The sequence below is a fragment of the Carassius gibelio genome, chromosome A23, assembly GCF_023724105.1.
Source record: "Carassius gibelio isolate Cgi1373 ecotype wild population from Czech Republic chromosome A23, carGib1.2-hapl.c, whole genome shotgun sequence".
Classification (NCBI taxonomy): Eukaryota; Metazoa; Chordata; class Actinopteri; order Cypriniformes; family Cyprinidae; genus Carassius; species Carassius gibelio.
In genome coordinates this window covers 13601646-13623489 of record NC_068393.1, presented here as the reverse complement: position 1 = coordinate 13623489, position 21844 = coordinate 13601646, and the positions used below count along the sequence as shown (strand labels likewise).

At 39.5% G+C, this 21844-nt stretch overlaps 1 protein-coding gene across 3 annotated transcripts in view; it reads left to right on the top strand.

Annotated features, from left to right (window-relative positions):
- The window catches only part of vps13d (vacuolar protein sorting 13 homolog D), a 43927-nt gene that overhangs the window by 15156 nt on the left and 6927 nt on the right, over positions 1-21844 (top strand). For 2 of the 3 annotated variants that reach the window (XM_052541800.1, XM_052541799.1), the window contains exons 31-67: positions 63-334; positions 567-700; positions 781-936; positions 1014-1215; positions 1484-1558; positions 1666-1863; positions 1953-2042; positions 3315-3455; positions 3580-3705; positions 5082-5156; positions 5588-5693; positions 5783-5935; positions 7046-7181; positions 7342-7389; positions 7465-7615; positions 7695-7911; positions 7994-8241; positions 8354-8545; positions 8771-8897; positions 9114-9256; positions 9384-9514; positions 9620-9795; positions 9913-10036; positions 11644-11879; positions 13155-13257; positions 13347-13504; positions 13640-13748; positions 13852-14022; positions 14190-14294; positions 14434-14583; positions 15076-15225; positions 15336-15432; positions 15521-15669; positions 15795-15929; positions 16049-16216; positions 19444-19576; positions 19704-19896. In XM_052541800.1, the coding sequence (XP_052397760.1) occupies positions 63-334; positions 567-700; positions 781-936; positions 1014-1215; positions 1484-1558; positions 1666-1863; positions 1953-2042; positions 3315-3455; positions 3580-3705; positions 5082-5156; positions 5588-5693; positions 5783-5935; positions 7046-7181; positions 7342-7389; positions 7465-7615; positions 7695-7911; positions 7994-8241; positions 8354-8545; positions 8771-8897; positions 9114-9256; positions 9384-9514; positions 9620-9795; positions 9913-10036; positions 11644-11879; positions 13155-13257; positions 13347-13504; positions 13640-13748; positions 13852-14022; positions 14190-14294; positions 14434-14583; positions 15076-15225; positions 15336-15432; positions 15521-15669; positions 15795-15929; positions 16049-16216; positions 19444-19576; positions 19704-19896 (5478 nt within the window). The remainder of the gene's footprint in view (positions 1-62; positions 335-566; positions 701-780; positions 937-1013; positions 1216-1483; positions 1559-1665; positions 1864-1952; positions 2043-3314; positions 3456-3579; positions 3706-5081; positions 5157-5587; positions 5694-5782; positions 5936-7045; positions 7182-7341; positions 7390-7464; positions 7616-7694; positions 7912-7993; positions 8242-8353; positions 8546-8770; positions 8898-9113; positions 9257-9383; positions 9515-9619; positions 9796-9912; positions 10037-11643; positions 11880-13154; positions 13258-13346; positions 13505-13639; positions 13749-13851; positions 14023-14189; positions 14295-14433; positions 14584-15075; positions 15226-15335; positions 15433-15520; positions 15670-15794; positions 15930-16048; positions 16217-19443; positions 19577-19703; positions 19897-21844) is intronic. The other variant, XM_052541802.1, reaches the window with a different exon arrangement.

The window sequence follows — 21844 nt, the reverse complement described above, 5'->3', positions numbered from 1 at the left end:
TAGATTTAAATGCATCTAAAGAGTAAAAGCTTGTTCTAACGTATATACTCTCTGTCTCACAGATCTACGCGGGACTCCTCATGCTTCACTGTGGTTTTAAACAATCTGCGAGTTTTCCTCATTTTTGATTGGCTACAGCTGGTGAGGGACTTTCTGCACATGCCTGCAGAAAAAGGAACAGCGCCTACCCACCAGCGCTGGCCTAGTGGCAGCAGTGACCAAGGCAGCACAGGTGCCGTCATGCCCAAAACAGTCAAGAGCGGTGTTGTCACTAAGCGATCCACTGTGCCAGTCACTCAAGATAAATACCTGGAAGTCAAAATCAATGTGACAGGTAACATCTTAACAACATTGAGTTACTTTATAACACTTACAATGACCCAACATTTTTGGACACATAAATTAGAGCCCTACATTTCAGCCCTTTATGTAGCCCTTCAAGGCTGCCTTTATTTAATTAGAAATATATTAAAACTAGTCATATAGTAATTTTTTTTTTTACGTTATGAAAATAATCCTGTAATGGCAATGTATATGAAAATGCGCTGTCTAATTTTTTCATTCAGGGACAGAGTTTGTGGTCGTTGAAGATTCTTCATGTTTGGATGCCAATGCTATCATTCTGAAAGGCACTACTGTACTCACCTACAAGCCTCGACTTCTGGACAGGCCTTTCTCTGGCAGCTTAGCAGGCATTGAGGTAATGCCCTGGACATCTGTGAATATCCATGACGCAAAAGAAAGCATTGTTTTGTAATCTTTTTTTTCTCCCTTGCTTAGGTATTCTCCTGTCGACTGGGGAGCGAACAGGAAACGGCTTTGTCTATCATTGATCCGGTCAATGTACAAATGGAGCTCTGTGGCAGCCCAACATACCAGAGCAGTTCAGGACTCCTCGACGCCTTCAACATAGATGACTTTCCACCTCTCTTGGAGGTCAGTATTGAGTTCAACTGAACCACAGGTCAGGATGAACCATAGGTGCACAATTTTAAATGTAGTTTTCCCCACAGATCCAGTTTCCAGCTCTAGATATCCGTCTCTCCTACAATGATGTGCAGCTTTTCCTGGCAATAGCTAAGTCCATTCCGACCACAGGATCTGCCGGCCCTTCAGACTCTGCCACTGAAGCTGAGAGTACAGCGTCCACTGCCAGCACAGACACCCCATCCAAAACAAAGGACAGCTTCAGACAAAAGACAGAGGCTTTACTGGGTTTGTACACAGATTGAAAATAATTATATTTCAAAATCTTTAAGAAATAGTTCACCCAGAAATAAAAATAGAGTCAAATGATAACCTTGTTGTGAAAACAGACACAAATTGAAGTGATATTTACTGAAAATATTGACATCCACTATATAGAAGTGACATTGCGCAAAGCATGAACACTGGTTTTATCTGTGAGGATTTATTCATTTTTTGGGTGATTTGGGTATTTAAAAACAGCTTTGCTGAAGTTTCTTAAAATTTTTCATTTTAGAAGGTCAGCTTAAACGGTTACAGGATCTTGGGTTCAGAAGAGAAGACTGCAGACGGGCACTCATTCACTGTAAAGGTACACTAGTGCAACTGTCTACCAAAATTGCAACAACCACAAAAAAAAAAAACATGGGAAATTGTGTGATTCGTTGTCTATATATGTGTGTTTGTGTTGAATTACAGGTCAGTTGGACCAAGCTGCCACATGGCTATGGGAGAACGCAGAGATCATGTCCGGCCGAAGCCGAACTGACTCAGATTCCAGCAGTCACTCGGCTCCTCCTCTATCTGGAGTGGAAGTGAAGGCCGAGAGTGTGTGTATCTGTTTCATCGATGACTGCCTGGACTGTGACGTCCCTCTGGCAGAGCTCACCTTCTCTCGTGAGGATGACTGCATACTGTGATACTCCAAATGTCTATAATATACTGTAGACAGGAAGTTCTGTAGCAGCTTTTCTTTTCTGTCGCAGGTCTTTATGTTCTCCAGAGGATTGGGTCTATGCAGGAAGGCAAGGCTAGTTTCACTCTGTCTGGAGATTATTACAACAGAGAATTTTCAGGTGATTTCTCATTATTATGTGCCACCCAGTACCTTCTCAAAAGTTAGTCAATAATTTCTACAGTTCAAATTAGGGGTGGAAAGATGACTGGTTTGACGATAAATCATGCAAAAATTCCCCACGTGTTAGTAATTATTAAAACTTTATTCGATTAACATGATTTGAACAGCTCAGGATAAATAAATACTGTCCTGCATAAAGCACAGTTTTAAGTAATTGTTGCACATGCGCAGGGAATTATAAAATTGAGTATACAAATGAATTAATTATATGAATGTAACTCTGAAGGTTCTGACTGTCTTCAGAAAAGATTCAATGGAATTTTTTTTTTCTTCTTCACTCCATGTAATAACTAATAAAGTAGTGTTTTTAATCACAGTGCTGCTTTGTCCATGGAGGTTACATAAACATCTCTAATTCAGCTGTTCCATTAGTGCCACCTAGTGTCAGAGAGTGGATTTACAGAGTTTTTCCGTTTACATTCAGCCTGTGTGGAGTTTTTACATGGCCAAAAATCTGGCCGAATTTGCATGCCCTGCTGTAAACTTTCACTTGTTGATGAACAACAAGGTGATGTGGATTCTACACACTTAAACAATTTGGATAAGGTATTAGGGCTGGAAAATATATCAAACAACAAAAGTTTGATATATTGACATCAATTAATGACATCTAAACAATTTTTTTATTAACTGCCGCTCCATTGGAAAGCAGGTGATGGAAATTTCCCGCTAATCACAAAACCGGCTTTACTGACGAGATGCGCATGATCATATCGTTTGATATATTATCCAGCCCTATAATGTATCTAGAATTATTTATGGAGCAAATAAAATGCATATGATCATTTATTAATCATTTATCATTTTGACTTAACCCCTTTCTTTATTAAAAGGCTGAAATGTGAGGTTTACTATTTTATTAAACTTTTTCAAAGGTTTATTTAAACATTTCGTACATGCTATTAGATTAACTGTTGAGTCATGTTGTCATTTAAAATCCAGGCATCATTGGTAATGATATTGTTTTAGTGTTTATGCAAACAAAAAGTAATTTTATATATTGTTGATTGAATTTAAATACAAAACACAATTAATGTGTAAGTACTTTTTTAACATTTCCAGCACATTTTAACAAAACCGATGATAATACCAGTAACCTTGCTAATGTAGGTCATACTATATATTCGTGATCAAATATTGAAGTTGTGAACTGAGTGTAAACTGTTCACGATGTATTTATGTGTACACATTTGTGTCTGCCGTTCATTAGGTTGGGAGCCATTCATCGAGCCTTGGCCATGTTTCCTGGATTGGCAGCGACAGGCGGCAGGCCGGCTCCATCCTCCTCGCCTGAAGATCGGAGTTGGAGCCAAGCAGAGGCTGGATGTCAACATCACCTCTGTCTTACTGGGTAAATAGTCTGGGTGAAACACACTCATAGACATCCATGCATTTCTCTAACTGTTTGCTTCCATATTTATGAGTGGCATGTTAATTCTGACACTCTGCTGTGGGCCTGTCGTTTTGACACACAGAGCAGTACAGCACCACCAAGACTTCATGGTTAGCAGATTACTGCAAGGAAGACGAGCAGTCGCCACAGTCCTCTGCTGCTATGTCTTGGATGGGATCATCAGTGGACCCCCCTTCCTTTGGCCAGAGTGAGTAGCAGCTCTTTACTTAACCTTAACCTTTCTTTCAGCTTTTAAAAAAAAAGATGAACTGCATTGCAACACATTGTGTCACACTGTGTTTAACATGAGATTAGATTAGATAATATACCATATAATTTTTAAATCTGAACATTTGTTGACTATTGTGCTGTACAAATTTTGTAAAATCATAATAATAAAACATACAGAGGAAAAACTCAGGACAACTCATATATTATATGGCTCTTCTAAAAAGTAGGTTTTAAGTTTCACTTTAAACAGAGATTCTGTAGGGATTATGCTAATAGATAAAGGTAGGCTGTTCCATAATGTGGAACTCTATTCTAAAACATACCGGCGACCAATGCAGAGAGAGTAAGACTGGGGTGATGTGCTCAAATTTACGCGTACCAGTAATAAATCTAGCCGTGGCATTTTGGACTAATTGCAAGCGGTTCATATAGGATTGACCAATACCTATATAGATTGAATTGCAGTAGTCTAGACGAGAAAATATAAATGCATGTATTACTCCCTCAAACTCAGCAGAAGTTAAAAAGCTTTTGACGTTGGCCATTAGTCTCAACTGTTGCAAGTTACCTGCTTCTCAAATAACCGAACAGTCAAAAACAACACCTAAGTTTTTAATAAATGGTTTTACATAAGCAGCTAATCTGCCCAACACATGGTTTAAGTTGGCCAGAAATCGCTAATGGTCCAAACACAAATAAAATGTTTTTAGAAAAATGTTTTTAGACATCCAAGCCTTTACCTTTCAATTAAAGCACACAGTCTGTCATTATGCTTAATAGGCACATATATTTGAGTGTCATCTGCATAACAATTAAATCATAAAACATCCATTTATATATACAGAAAAAGTTCAATTGTTCGAATTGGATTTGAACCTTTTGTGACATAAATGTCCTTACTCTCACTTTTAATCAATTTAATGCATCCTCACCAAATAAAAGTATTAATTTCTATAAAGAAAAAAAAAAAAAGTACTTTTGAACAGTAGTGTAATTGCAAAATTCTGATTATCAAACAGAGGTCCCAGGCACACTGTCTCTGAGAAATCAACCTAAAAACATTTACTTATAGCTGTTTCTACATTTTAAGGTGTGTAGTTATTTTTGAAATCTAGAAAATGTCCATTAACAACAAATATAAACATAAATCTTAAAATCATGTTGAATTCGTGACTAACAATGAGCTGTTTTCAAAGTGCTTTTAGATAAGTTCACAGCATATACTATCATGATGTGTGCGTCTCACTCTGATTGTCTTTGACCGTATGCGTCTCACCTCCTCTTCCCACAGCCTCCTAGCATGTCTCTCTCTCTTCTCTTCTCTTTTCCCTAACCCTTTCTCTCTGCTGTCAGGTCTTCCTCTTGTCTACCTTAGAACTAGAAGCTCTACCAGCTTGACTTGCCTCGAGCAGCAGATTCTTGCCCGAGGTACAGTTCATAGATGCGCAGCCAACTTTAGAGAAGTCAGAAGATTGTGTTTGAGCATAGGACAACCTCTTTCTCTGGGTTCTGTGCTTTTGTTCTAACCCTAACCCTCATTTACCCCTGTCCCTTAACCCACAACCATATATGTTAAACCTGTTTTGTGTTAAATAGTGGTTTATGTCGAATCATGCTTTAAAATTACAAAGTTAATGAATGTGTTGTGAAATTGTCACTGATGCCATTGATAGCCTTTCCTTTTTGTGCAATCTCCATTCATCTAAAACTGATTTGGGGCTACTTAATGGACATTTCATGTTCATTTCCAGACAAAACATTTTCAAAGTCAGTATTTGTTGCATAATACCTGATAGTTGGCATTGTCCACAAACGTAATAGAAGCCTGTGGCTGATTTTATATTCATGCCATGTTTCAGCGGATATGAAGCTTTCCAAGAGGAGGCAGCCATTTGTGCCCTATGCCTTACGCAACCATACTGGCTGCACAATGTGGTTTGCTACTCTCACCACCACACCAACCAGGTCAGAAGAGCATATATATATAATTCCTAAAATATTTAACTGTATTTAATAGTTTGTGAAAATGCATGAGTGTTCTGCTGTGTCCACAGAGTGGCACTGTCTCACAGCAGTAGTGCTGGCTCTATTTCTGATGTGCATGGGCCTGGGACCGACGATACGCACAACATCAGCCAGTGGAGAGAGGTGCTGCCAGGGGAGGAGATCCCATTTGAGTTTGAGGCCCGGGAGAAACTGAGACACAGGTAGCAGAAGGGTCTCTTTTTTTGTAAATACAATTGGCTTTGGATGTGCTAATGTTTGACAGCATTGTCTATCCTTGCATTGTCAAGCCGTAACAATTTCTTAATACTATATAACTTACAGACAAAAGTTTCATAATAAACTCCCTGGAGAAAACCATGGCTTTAGTGCCATGTTCAGGGGCAGAGTTATGATAGTAACTACAGCGGTTCTCCAACTCTGGAATTGTTCATAGCCTAGATGTTATGAATTTTTGATCCCAGGCAGGGATGACCGAGAAGAGATCACGGTCCTGCTCCATCAAAATTTTACTCTTGAGCAAGGCAATCATCCAAGGTTGCCCCAGATTTTGTGTACTGTCATTTGGATTTACCATGTTAGCCTGTAATTTAGCAGGCAAGATTTTAAGGAAATTTTTGAAGCTGAATTTGTTTTTACTAAGTTTATTGGGTTGTGAAAATTGGCTGTTTGCTACCAGATAGTATTACAATATTGTGTGTGTATGTATATGTATGTATATATATGTATATATATATATATATATATATATATATATATATATATATATATATATATATACTGTTTATTCATGTTTTAAAAGTAGCTTTTATTTTTATAGTTCAGTTTTCATTTTAATAATTAAATTTTTTATAATTGTATGATGTGCTTTTTGATATTTTTATTAATATATATTTTTTTTAATGGATTACAAAAAATAGTTTTGATTTATTATTTATTTCAATTATAGTTAAATTTCACTTAGTAATTTTAGATATTCAACTTTTTCAAACTTCAAAATGTTTCAAATTTGAGCTACAACAATAATAAAACTGCTACCGCAATGGAGCCAAACTTAAAAGGAAGGTTTCTTAAGCAATATAGTACCATGCACTGGTGAACTGTTTACAACATGACCAGAAATATTTAAAATGTTTTTACTTGGTTTTCTTCAATAAAATACAAAGAATATATATATATTCTATATATATATTATATATTATTATTATTTTTATTTATTTTTTATTTTTGATTTATTAGCTGTACTGTTTGTCCTTTAATACCTTGTTAATTGTTCAGTTCTCCTCTTTGCTGATAATGTGCTCTGACCACAGACACACACATGAGCTGAAACTCCACCAGCTGCTGGTGCGTGTTGTAGGCTGGGAGCAGGTGAAGCCAGTGTCAGTGGACAAGGTTGGAGTGTTCTTCCGCTATGCTGCTCCTGATCGAAACAACCCCTCAAGCACTGTGAGTGGTTCGTTAATGGGTCATTATGTGGAAAATGGATCTTAGAAATGAATGTTTTTTTTTCTGCTCTGGGATTTCATCATTTTGTAATACAAAATCTTTTAGAAGTTCATGAAAATCGAAAATGCTTCATAAAAATGTAATGATATGGCTTTTCTAGGTTGGCAGCCCAATTAGCAGAACCAACATCATACACCCTCATGTATATGTAAGTGTTGGTGTCTCATAACATTACTCTAAATAATTCTAGAGTGTGTACACAGTCTATATAATCTCTGTTCAGTTCTCAGCTTTGCCGCCTGTTCGAGTGGTTTTCTCTATCACAATGGAGGGCAGTGCACGTAAGGTCATTACGGTGCAGTCAGCACTCACAGTGAAGAATCGCCTTGAGGTTCCCATGGAAGTGCGACTAGACAGCCCTTCGGCTCCAGACAGTAAGCACACACCGTGTTGTCCATGGCTTACCTGTGTTTATCAGCTATGAATCTCATTTTAATTGTTTAACTTCTATAGAACCGGTTGTCTTGCCTCCCATCCTGCCTGGAGAGGCTTTGGCCATCCCTCTCCATCTGACCTCTTGGAGGCTTCAGGCGAGACCTAAAGGCTTGGGGTTGTTCTTCTGCAAAATGCCCATCCATTGGACCACTGTGGAGCGTCCTGGTGAGGTCAGCAGCAGTAAGAGAGAATGCCAGTCAGCAGACTTTGATGAACAACTCAAGCGCAACTTCAGGTAAAAACAGGTTGATTGGAAAAAAATATATCTATCAAAGATAAATGAACCTGAAGTTGTAAACACTTTTGGGCTTCTTTAGGTTTTGTGTTGTCATTAAGAAAGAGAACTACCCCGATCAGCAGCCTGCTAAAACTGTGGCAGGAGGTACAAATCAGATCTACCGCCAACCAGGTCACACCATCTATCTGCTGCCCACCCTGGTGCTGGCCAACCTTCTTCCCTGTGATCTTAACTACTACATCAAAGGAACCTCAATCAAGGGAACCATGAAACCAGGCAAAGAGGCAGTGCTGCATGCAGCAGACACGTCACAAAATATCGAATTAGGTAAATTGGAGTACATGATAATTGATCACATATTCAGCATAAATGATGACCCTATTTGCTTTATGAATCCACATTTCTGTTGAAATTTCATGAGTTTGCTGTTTGTTCTCAGGTGTGCTCCTGGAGAACTTTACTGTATGTAAGGAGCTTCTCATTCCTCCCGGTACACAAAACTATGTGGTGCGCATGCGGTTATATGATGCCAACAAACGGCTTCTCTGTCTGACCATACGGATCGTTCTCAGAGCCCATGGAGCATTAAAAATCCTCATCTCTGCTTCCTATTGGCTTGTCAACAAGACTGGTATGCTTTCATATATATGTATTGACTATAGGTTGTTTATATGAATTTAAAACCTTAAAGGGATAGTTCACCTTCAGTTGTTGGTCCCCACTGACTTCCATAGGATGGAAAAAAAACACTATGCAAGTCAGTGGGACCAGCAACTGAAGGTGAACTATCCCTTTAATTGAACACAACTGTTTTGCACAACATCTGTAATGTTTTCATTGATTATTGTGTCTGCAGGGCTGCCTCTGATCTTCCGCCAGGACAATGGGAAAACAGATGCCGCTGGGCAGTTTGAGGAGCATGAGTTAGCCAGGAGTTTGAGCCCATTGCTCTTTTGCTACACGGACAAAGAGCAACCCAATATGTGAGTGCAAGAGAAGGGGAAAATCCAAAGAATGCTCATTGTGTATTCCCACCATCCCCACCCATCAAATGCTTTTGTATATTTTATTTAATAATCCTGCATAAATTCCAAAGCTAGAGTCATTTGTTCATGACCCAACATAGCAGAAATGTAATTTAACTACATAATTACCCTTTATTCTTTAAAGCTGTCTAAAGCCTTGTCTTCTTTGAACAGGTGCACCATGCGGATCGGTAAAGGGATCCACCCAGATGGTGTTCCAGGATGGTGCCAGGGTTTCTCTCTGGATGGGGGGAGTGGAGTGAGAGCAGTCAAAGTCATCCAGCATGGTAACAGACCTGGACTCATCTACAATATAGGTAATAAGGAATGACTATCCTGTTTTAAGAAAAGCATATTTTGATTTGTAGTATCTGCAAAGTCAGCTGGTACACCACTGTGCCAAGTTGATTTAATAATGTAATGTAATGTAATGTTTCATTATAGGAATAAATGTAAGAAAAGGGAAGGGGCGTTATCGTGACACACACATTGTGACCTTTGCTCCACGATACCTGCTTGACAATCGATCATCACACAAGTTAGCCTTCTCTCAGCGGGAATTTGTCAGAGGAAAGGTGGGAATGCATGTTTTAATTCCTCTCTAATAAATCTATAAAGAGACACAACATAATAGCCAGTAATGTTTTGTTTGTTATGACATCCTTATTGTTTGCTTGTAGGGTATTGCAAATCCAGAGGGATATATCTCCACCCTGCCAGGCTCGAGTGTTGTATTCCACTGGCCCAGAAATGACTATGATCAGCTTCTCTGTGTCCGTCTCATGGATGTTCCCAACTGCACCTGGTCTGGAGGCTTTGAGGTCAACAAGCCTAAATCCTTCCACATCAACATGAGGTACCCAATGCCATCAAATATGTTCAATCTGTAGAAATGGCTAAGCAGGACAGAAAATGACTGAGAGAGGAGTTCTCAATTTCATAGACATCTTTCCTCTCATTGTGTGTTCTATAGGGACACTTTGGGAAACTGCTTCTTCCTCCGATCTGAGATTGCTTTGAAAGGGGCAACATATCAGATCTCATTCAGTGACACTGACCAGCTGCCCCCACCTTTCCGTGTAGACAACATCTCTGAAGTAAGTCCATGATCAAGTATTTTAGGGCTGTAGAACGGTTCAGGAGATTTGAGACTAAAGAGTATCACTAAGATGACCCGGCCAGGACTTGAACCCAGGTCACCCAAGAGCATCTTAGCTCAATTTGTCAGAACACATGAATAAGAATGCAGTGCAAACTACAATCTTAAACCTAAATCATATAAGAAATTGAAGTGCAGCTCTTGCATTTCAGAAATGTCAGTTTTGCTCAAGCGAGACTTGGGTTCTGTTTGTGCCTCAGTCTACCTGTTATTTGGGGTTTCATTTGGTATGTGCAGGTGTGCACATTTTCTGTCTCCACCTTCCGACCCCTAAGCCAGTTTTCTTGTCATATGCCTTGTTGGTAGTTTTAAATTTACTGAGTGAGTCACCATTCCAGGCATTACAAAAGGTGTATATAAAGCTTTTGTCACACAAAATAGTTTTTTTTACTCCCTCTGGCATGACTTAAGCAATCAATTCATCCGTCAAGCATTGAATTGACACTTGACAGCTCTGCGTCCGGTGGTTTCTCTACTTTTAAAATTCATTTTAACCAACTTTCAGTATTCATTCAGTCATTTTCACCTCGTCATATATCAGTGCAATCTCTAGAAGTTAGCTATAGCAATTTAAACTCAAATGAATGTTTCATCATGTTTCATTTAGCTGACAAATTATTTTGTACTGTAGTGTCAGGGTAATCATCCACTCATTATTTTTGTGAGGGCATGGCTGGGGGGGCTCTCGTTATGCTTGTAATTTGACACACTGCAGCCCCAATAGCACTGTATAACTGACATAGGCTTGTGTTTTATTTATTTTTTCCTTTTTATTTGAAATTTTACTTAAGTGCCAGATATTGGTGTCATGCCATAAAATATTTTAATACAACTGACTTTGTATTTAATATGAATTTAATAATAACATTGTAAGTTACTAATTATAACACTTTCGTGGTACAGAAAAAGTGCAAGGAACATGTATATTATCAAAGAATGTTATCAATTTCAATTCAATTTTAATTTAATGTGCTTTATTGGCATGACAAAAACTATACAATTGTATTGCCAAAGCAAGTGCAGCTAGGCTGCTTACAAATAGTGCACATATGTATTATGTCAATTATCACATTATCACTGACTTCAGTCTATCCAGAGTTCATGTAGTCTCATAAAATCTAATTAAAATCACTGAAGCAGTTAATTACATTATGAAATGAATATCTTCCATTAGTACACACTTCTGCACTTTGTTGTTTCTGAAAATTTGTCAAGAGAGCAGAATTCAGCCAGTGAGCGTGCATACTGAACAAAATAGTGGTGTTTCAGCGATGACTCATCTGAAAGCTACTGATTGGCAGCTGCATTCATAAGCTCAACACAATTGTGTGTTATTGGTTTTAATGCGCAACACTGTAAAAAAAAAAACGTTGTTTGGCTCTTCGACAGTCAGCTAACTCCGATTTGGTGTGAATTCCAATTGGAATTGTGAATTGACATGGAAGTGATTTCCATCACATTTTATTTATTCAGAATTTCTACTTCTGGTACCAGTGTAAATGGTTCTGCAATGGTTTTCTGTAACATATGATCTCTTTACTTCAGGTGCCTATCCAGTTCTGGCAACATGGAGTAGCTGATATCAGGCTACGCACAGAAGTAAAAGCTGGGGCGGTTCTGGACTATGCCTGCGATGAACCCATTCTTCAACCCTACATCACCCTCACTGTGAAGGGAGCTGGATCCTCCGAGGTTACTGCGGACATGAACTTCTTCAGAGAATATAACAAGCTTTACTATGAGAACTTCATCTACATTGCTGCATCCTTCACATTCTCAGAGTGAGTTCTCAACCTCTAAACTTTCAAATAGCTCAATCATCTTTGAAACTGGCAATTTGACCAATTTCAAGAACAGGGTTTTTCCTTGCTCAAAATAAGGTGGAGGTGGCACCATTCTGATCACATCCACACATTGTACCCACCCTTCAACAAACCTGTTGAACCTTAAATTAAATGCAACCTAACAGCTAAAAGTGTTGCAGTGTAGATGAACATAAACATAACATTAGGTCGTAAAACAATTTCAAGAAATTGAAAATCTTTATCCACTCCTTATAGTCCACATTGCATTTTCTTACAACCTTACGTAAAATCTTTTGATAGAATACATCTTGAAATTTAATCACAGCAGGGTAACAGGTGCATTAGAGCTATATTAACATCAAGCTACATAAGACTATTTATTAAATTAACACTATGCTTTTACTCATATCTTTTTTCAAACCACCATTGAGTGTTTGTAATAACCTCTGATTGTGATCTAATGTGAATTTTGGTGATCATTATTTTGAAATAAGTTATTTGTAACATTATACTCAGCTAATTGCTATACATGTTTCGAGTGTAGAACAGAACAGTACATGGAAGCGTATTGGATGTTCTTCATCAGAGTGAGGGTTATATATGCATAAAAATGTGTTCCTGTGGCTCAAGTGGTAGAGCATTGCGTTAGCAGCGCAAGGTTGTGGATTCGATTCCCAGGGAACACATGTTAAGTAAAAAATGTTAGCATGAATCCACTGAAAGTCACTTTGGATAAAAGATTAAAATTAAAAAATAAAAGATTAAAATTTATGCATTTTGAGATTAAAATGCATAAATGTAATTTTAAATGTAATAATATGAGTGACATATGAGTAGTGAATAAGCTTCCTCTCCGAAACATAACAGTAATCTTGGAAGAGAAAACATACTGAGACTGCTGGAAGCAGCTAATGCTCATCAGATTGTGTAAATCAGTGGAAAATGAATCAAAATGATGATTCTGTGTAAAGAAATAAAAAATAAAATGTCTAAAGATATACATTTTTCTTCAAATATGCACAATTTTGTACCTAATGGACACTGTTCAGTGATGCTTGCGTTTCACTGCCTGCCTGAGTTTTGTCAAAAGTCAAAGGCAGCACAAAATTTGACGGAGTCAGCCACCTCATAATTCTCAATGCAGGAAAAACCCTGAAAAATATATCTTTCCACTGGCCGTCGCACTTGAGTATTACCTCTTCAAACCGATGTTTGTAAATGTAAGTAAATATTCACTTGATTTGATAACAGGGATGCAGGAAAGAGGCCAGTGGGGAAGAAACGGGTGGTCAGCAGTGCTGAACTGGTGCTGGATGTGGAGACGAAAACACAAAGAGTCATCCTGAAGAAAAAGGTCAGCTTATGTTCTTCCTCAGCCATCTATCTGCCAGTTTCCAACTATATTTCGATCTCTAAGGTTCTCACATTTCTTTATCTTTTCAGGAGCCTGGAAAGCGCTCCCAGCTTTGGCGGATGACAGGAGCAGGAATGCTCTGCCATGAGGGCTCATCTCCTCCACAGAGCAAACCTTCTCAGCCTCGACCCCTCAGTTCATCTTTAGTGCTGGACATTGCTGGACTGGCTGCAGTGACAGACAACAGGTTACCTAAATGCTTCATAGCACAACAAAGGACAACTTGTGCTTATTTTAAGCTTGTTCTTGTCCCTGTAGAGAGTAAACATCATCATGGTGTACGGGTGTTATTTCTCACATATCTCTTTTTTTTTTTTTTAAGCTACGAGCCTCTGATGTTGAGACGGCCAGACAGCCGCCGGAGCACTACCCAGACATGGCACTTCAGCTCTGGCATGTTGACCTGTGGTTTACCCAGACTAGTCGTCCAGGTCTGCCTTCTTTCATCTACATTTTTTTTGGCCCTCAATGGCTATTTTCAGTATTAAATCTTAAATCTGTGGCTCTTTAAAACAGCTATATGTTATGATTTAGGTAAGAGGGGGAGTGTCTGGGCTATATGATGGTGCTGAGGTGGTCCTGGGACCAGACTCTGGTGTTTTGGAACCGTTACCAGAGCAACAGTTTATCAACCAGAAAATGAGACCTGGCTCAGGGGTTCTGTCTGTCCAGGTCCTGCCTGATGGGCCAACGCGAGTATTGCAGGTAAGACGCCCCGTTATTATTAGGGTAAGATACTCTCATCATTACTAAAGGACATGGTTGGGGCAGCATGCCATCTGAAACCATATGAAATAAAATTAGTTCCTATCTTTCTTTCACACTTTCTAATATAATAAGAAGCTGCATTATTTCATTATTCCTTATTTCAGATCAGTGACTTCAACCAACGGCGAATGAATAGATCCTCTCCCAGCACAGAGGAAGACCAGAATAAAGAGAGCGCTCAGAAGAAAGTTCCTGAGAAGGAGCTTGAAGTAAAAACCATGTTTCTGCTTGTCCAGCAGATGGATTGATGTAGAATTTTGCGTTGATTGTGTTTCCAGTGAAAATAGATTTAGCACAGGGTTAATAAATACTGAACTTGGAAGTTAAGATGTCCTAATTCATGTGTAGGTACTGGTGAACCTAGAGGAAGGTGTGGGCCTGTCACTGGTGAATAAGATCCCTGAAGAGCTAGTTTTTGCCACTCTCTCTGGCATTGAAGTGCACTTCACCAACACCGCTGCCAGCCAAGTGCTGGAACTCACAGTGAAAGACATTCAGGTAAGCAGCCACAGACCAAAACATACTTCTCCAATGTGTGTGAATTTCTCACTTTGGATTAGGGAAGAGTCAAGATGGTTGACCCATTAGTAAGATTAGTAAGGCTGACTGTCTAGATTTTTGCTCATCTGCCTTATTTATGACCAACAGCTGGCTTTTAATACAAAAACACATCAACAGAGATGCCAAGAAAACACATTGTTCATTGGATTTAATCCATACCAGGTCCCAGAAAAGACTTTTACAGATATCAGTTACCTACCAAATCTAATATTTGTGGACACTCATACATTTAATGCACTTTCCTTGTCTTTGTACCGCCATTCCTCGTATACTAGAACTATATACAGAGATGGATTGTGAGTGAGTTGACTTAGCAAACTTCAGTAAAGAAAGTTTAGTCCTGTAGTCAGGGATGACAGCTGCCAAAGGCTCATTCTCAAGCAAAATCATTTCTGACAAACATGTCTTTTATTCTATCATCTATTTCAGGTGGACAACCAGCTCCTGGGCACAACTCACCCTGTTATGCTGTGTTTGACTCCAGGCTCCAGTGAAAATTCTGCAGTGGACTCAGGCCCTGCTTTGCAGGTCAACTCTGTTAAAGTGCCCAGCAATCTTATGCTCACAGATCTTTATAAGGTGAAACCAACTTATGGACTCACTTTCTCTACAAAACTGCATCGGGTCTATCTGCACATCTTCTTTTGACTACAGGAGTCTGATTGTAGATTTTACTCTCTGCCTTACAGCATCTGATGGTCACAGCCCGCCGCTATACTATCATCATTGAGGAGAAGCTCTTAATGAAACTGCTCATATTCTTTGGCAATGGTCAGACAGAGGGAGGTGTGTAGTTTGTATCCCTCTGGTGTGCAGTATGGGGAATGTACCTCATTATGCCCTGCTAACAACTGTACTTGATTTTGTGTTTCAGAAGTGGAGAAGCTTGATGAGAACCTTTATGAGAAAACAAATGAAGATGCAGGAACTCCAAAGCATTATTATTTTGAGAACTTGAAGATCAGCCTTCCTCAGGTCAAGCTGAGTGTCTTCACCTCTCAAAAGCTGCCCCCTGACCTTAAGGTACAAGTAGAATCCGCTGGAGATACAGAGTATCAGTGCTTCACTGGATGCAGTTCTTTTGTATGAAGTTTAGATTCTATTATGATGTTGTAGTCTGTAGCATAATTAAGCATTGTTCTGCACAGGCTTTGAAGGGAACCCTTGGATTCCCTCTCATTCGGTTTGAGGATGCGATCATTAACATGTACCCTTACACTCGAGTCCATCCCTATGAGACGCAGGAGATGATCATCAATGACATCCTCAAGCACTTCAAAGAGGTCATAAACATTCTTCATTCTGAATTGCTGTATTTTGCGGCATAAGTTCTCAATGTTTGCATCACCACTATGTGATCACACTAGCTCTTGGTCTTACATCTCTCTTTGTCTTTTTATAGGAGCTTATCAGTCAGGCAGCTCAGATCCTGGGCTCAGTGGACTTCCTGGGTAACCCCATGGGCCTACTGAACGATGTTACTGAGGGTATGAATGAACTTATCAAGTATGGCAACGTTGGAGGACTTATCCGCAGCGTTACACATGGTGTTTCCAACTCCGCTGCCAAGGTAGCAAAAGTTCACTTTCTTCCTGTCGTTTTCACCGGTCCATCTAAGGGGCCATTCACATGTTGCTTCTGTTACATGATCAAGTTCTTTTTTTCAAATTTAGATGCACAGCAAGCCACTCATAAAAGAAGTGAAGTGGTCATGTTGTTTCAGGCCTATCTGCACCACAGCGAGATTAAAACATTTAAGCTTTTCACAATGCCACAAGGGCACTGCACGTCATGCTTTTGAAAGATGGAGAAAGCAGCACTGCTGGCATCCAGGTGTTTTGAGACGTGACATGTGAACGGCATCTAATAATGCATGATTCTTAATTCTTAATATTTTGACAGTTATTCCCAAATGTATTATATATGATAAACTCCATCTGTTCAGCTGCAAAGTACCAGAGCAGTAACCACAAGACAGGGATTCACTGGGTGCGAGGCCAAGTCATAATGAGAAGAAAAAAAACAAGAGAACGAATTGTCCTCTGCAGTCTGGTCTGTTCAAATGTAAATTAGAAGCTGAAGTTGTTTATTTCTCAGACTTCTTATTGAATATATTTTTAAAGAACCATCTAAGCAGTCTGCCTGAGCAGGAACACTAGAACAAGCCACATGTTGTCATTTGATGATTTCCAGGGAAAGAATGGGAACAGCATTGAAAAGTCAGATGCACATGATGTTCACCGGCAAACTGACCTGATTTTTAACTTGATATGCATGGGAGAGGTGAAGGTTCAGTCAGTTTATTCGTCTTGGTCTTCTTGTGTAAACGGGCAGGTTTCTGCATGTTTACAGAATCAGGGAACACCAACATTTAATTCTTTCATCAGAATAAAAGTTGAATATTAGCCCTGGAACAGTCTCACGTCCGTTGTAAGTTTATGAGGCTCTTAGTGTTGAGCTTGAGCAGATGGACTCTGATTAATGAGCTTAAAAAGCTCATTTTCTCATGGCCATAGTGTGTGAATGTGTATACTCATATGTGGCTGCAGATGTGTGTGGTCAGACCTGAGCCTACACTTCATGTCCTGCAGCCAGCTCTCAGCATGTCTGTTTGACAGACCATTGCACCACGTCCTTCATTGGCAGCCAGCTCACTGTCAGACAGAGCTTTGTGTGCTTTTCCCTCTGTGCTCTCATTATATTCCTTCCAGCCACACTGGCCAGGCTCATGCCAAAATTACTCATAGAATGGGACAACACTAGGTCTCAATCAGCAATATTTCCTGTTCACACTCGACCCTCTCTATAATTTCACTTTGCTTTTTTTTTTAGCCAAGAAGAGTTTAAATATACTCATCATACTAAGTACTTTTAGATAGATTTTAAAAATAAAAGTAAGATGGAACTACAGTCCATTTCTGGTTTACTGGAGAAAAAAAATCTTCTCTCTGTTAGCTGCTTTCTTGCCGCTAATTCAATTTTAAATGTATAAACAAATTATTAATCCCCCTAGAGAACTTCCAGCAGCTTGAATAAAAATGCTTTGCCAAAATCATCCACCAACTGTATAAGGCTCCACGTCATGCTGCTTGGGGTGGAAGAACTTTAATGGAAGATATAAAATGCATTTGAGAGCTTTGGTTTGATCAAGTGCCTAGAATGCTTGAGGTTTATTGTATTTGCAAAGACTACCATAAGTTTTTGTAACTTATTTCAGTGGCCACCCAGAATTTATTTTGGAACGTGCAGTTCTCAAGAATTGTTAGTTTTAACTTTATGGGGGCCTGGACCTTTCTTAAAAGGCATTTTTTACTAAAACACACTCTGTTGACTGCAAAGTGTCTGTGCCTCTGACATTCTACTGTACATATATATATTTTTAAATAATGCCTATAATTTAAAAATGCATTTGAATTCATATTCAACCATGCCTTCAGCAAAGTACTCTCCTGGTTCATAACGCTGGACGATTTTATGACGATTGCAACATGGTTTTCCTTTTATTATTATTATTATTATTATTATTATTTAAAAAGGAAGTGAGTGAGAGGGAGGTGGAAGAGGAGGAGGAGCAGAGAATCGGAGCTGGCCTTCAGATGAACTCACCAGGGACTTTGCTTGGAGGGGTCATCCCAAGTTCATGCCTGACTTTTGCTCGAGTTCTGCAGAATGTGCTTTTGTTTATAAAGTGCTCTGGCTGGGACTGTAGGGAGCTCACTGGGCTTGTAACATAAACTCCTTTCCAAGAGGCACCTGCAGGGGACCTGAGTGGGGCCACTCTGGGCAAAGGCAGGTTAACTGTGCCTAGAGGGGGAAGCACCCACCCCATTATATAATTTACAGCCTGACATATTTTATAGCTGGATGAAATGGTGTGTAAAATCAGTTATCCTCATAGTTCAGCAGTGGAAGGGTTTGAGAACCATGGTGGTTGCCCAGAATGTGGCACCATGCATATAATCTTTCCATTTTCAGTGACTAAGACATTAGAAATAAATATGTCTCATGAACTGTAGTAATGTAGAATAGTTGACTGAAAAGGCCAGTGTCCGCATCTGTTCCAATTCCTGTTGTTATAAGGCCGGGACATACCGAGCCAACTTCAAAGAATGAGGTGTTGCTGCCTTGTGTCGGCTTTGTCTTGGACCAAAGATCTGTGCTTGAACATGCACAGACTACATCCAATTGCAAACTAGCACATGCGTTCTTTGCCGGCGTGTAGGAATTAACTGTCCACATCAGCAGAGCAGTCTATATTCGTCATTCAAAAGGAGAAACCTAAGCAAGAATATACAAGATATGCAAAGATATGTGAAGCATGAACAAAGCAGTGCTTTGCTTACCATTTTGAATATCAGTTATATTGAAAACCAGAATTATAAGCAGCTCATGTTATTATGAAAATATTTGCGTTTTGGGATATTTGCTCGGGTAAGATGATGTAACATTAGACCAGCCTCCTGTCTGTGCCGTCTTGACTTACTTGATCATTTTCATTACTTTCTTTTAATTATTGTGCACTAACTCCTTTGCTAAACTGAACTGTCAGTTCTCAGTTTCATCAACAGCCCCGATGCTGATTCAGCAAGCTGAATCTGGCCAGCTGCTGCCAACGTGAGCCCGACAATTACTGACGTGTGAAACGCACCACTAAAACTAGCCCTTGTTTTATATGCCTTATCTTTATATTGGGATTTCATTATTCATTTAAATGGCAGTCATTTTTTTTCTGTACAATAAGATAAATGTTCATTGTAGAAGATATAAGCTAGTATTCTTTCTTTTGTTGCTGTTCAGTTTGCAGGTACCTTATCAGATGGATTGGGCAAGACAATGGACAATCGCCATCAGACTGAAAGAGAGTGCATTCGCTATCATGGAGCAACTAGTGGAGAGCACCTAGTGGCAGGGATTCATGGTCTTGCTCATGGTAGGTCAGAATATTTGCATTTTAAATGCCTAATGTTCAGGTACTTCATTGTTCCATGAATTGTCTGCTCATATCAAATGAACTTAACTTGCTGTTTCACCCTCAAAATGGAATCAATGCTGTGTAGGAATCATTGGCGGTCTGACCAGTGTGATAACCTCAACAGTGGAGGGAGTGAAGACTGAGGGAGGTGTCAGTGGATTTTTCTCTGGTCTAGGGAAGGGATTGGTCGGCACAGTGACAAAACCTGTGGCAGGAGCACTGGATTTTGCCTCAGAAACAGCACAAACTGTCCGAGACATGGCCAGCCTAAGCAACAGGTATTTTCTGATCGACTATGTATTCAGGTTATTTTTTCTATTATGGAAGAGGATGACAGAAATATTTAATGAATGCCTTTTTCATTGCCTTCTGCATGGGCCTTTTCCAGCAATAGGGTGCCAGAACCAGTGGCCAAGCTGGAATACAAAACCGCAAAACAGAAAAAATTTAAAACAAAAGCAGCAAATCACTCTGGCATGATTGATGCGAAATAAGACGTTGGAAATTATGCATTAATGTCACATTGCACAGCTTCTCCAGTCACTTCATTTTCAATGTTTAAATTGTTAAAGTTTTGTTCGAATTTATTTTATATGCATTTTATTTGTTTTATCTTATGAACATTGCATCACATGCAGCTTGTGATTGCATCAATTTTTTTTTTTTAAAAGACCATAATGCAGCATGTTTGTAGTGATGCATTCAGTTCATCATTTTTCAGCTGGACATTGGTGGTTTAAATCATCTAGTTGAGCATTGGCTTTGGCACAAGAACATTCACCATTTCATAGGAAATGGGGTATCTGTGTTTCAATGTTTATAGCTCTTACAACTTTGCAGAGCCTTTGTGACCGCTCTGTTGATGTGCCCGTACATCCTGCTTGTCGTTTGATGAGTTTAGCTTGTGGCAATACAAGCTCTACACTAATGAACACATGATGATCCAAAGCACAGTCCAAAATTGTTTTGAAGAACTTGCCTAATGTTTTAAGAGCAGCCTTAAGGGTCTCACATTTAATTCATACTCTAACGCTAGCACCTCTACCCGAGTTTTTATGAGGGGCCTAAAAGCTAGTCATACTACACAGGCAGTTTGGTATGTAAAGCCATTTGTTCTTCATTTGTCTATGTATATGTGAAGCGTGTATTGTTTGTGGTTCTACTGCTCCAACTGGAGGAGGAATGAGTTTCCGGTTCTCTCACCATTCCCCTTCAATGGAGAGAGGCCGTGTGTGTGTGTGGAAAAGAGACCTGCTGCTGGTGAACTGTGCAGTGAAGAGATTGGGGAGTTTAAGGGAGAGGCATTCGGAGCGTGCCTGCCACAGTGCGGCCAAGAGTTCAGCCAGAGTTCACAGAAAATGCAGGATTCGTGGGTCTCAGCAGACACAGTCTGACCCAGCTATTACATGTTCTCACAAACACATTCACAGGTAGAACTCTGCACCAAGTCTTCACATGCACTCTGTCTTGAAGTATCAATTTCTATACATCAGTAACTGGCCTCAGTGATTCCTGGCTGAGCTTTCTTCCCTTCCCATCTGAAACGTTCATGATATTTCCCACATTTTGCATGTTTTCTTGCAAACAATGCCACTAATGTCACTGTACTGTAGATTATGAAGTGTTTGTCTCCTGCTGGTCAGGAATATGTATTATACATACACTCTAAGATCACAAACAGGAAATAAACATGTTAATGAGAAGCAGACTGAAGCAAGGTCAGGAACAGTGGAAGTGTCCACACAATTCTTTTTGCTTTCCTGCCCTGCTAGTGAACTCAGCAGGCTCCCCCACACACACATAACATACACCATTCCCAACTGCACTATGCAATACAGGCAGGCTTCCAGAGGCAGCTCAATTACAATCTCAAAACAAAGGCAAAGAAGTGCTGGCGGGTTGACCTGGAGCATCAGTAGGGGATAAGCACCATGTTCCCCACCTTCAGCTGTCAGTTCAGTTTGAAAATGCACAAATTTTCTATTACCCCAAGCTTTACTAGAGAAAGTCCCTCATGTGGTTTGCCTCTTGATGTGCATTTGAATGTCACCTTTGGCAAAGACATCAAGGAGGACTTTTCTGCCTTCAGTAAATTTAGGCAAACCTCAAATTCCTCCTTTGTAAAAGATGACAGTACTTCTTCTGTGGCATTTAATCGATACAAAGAAATTAATACTACTATGTTTTTTTCTTGCCATTGTAAACAGAGGAACATGCATTTCTGAT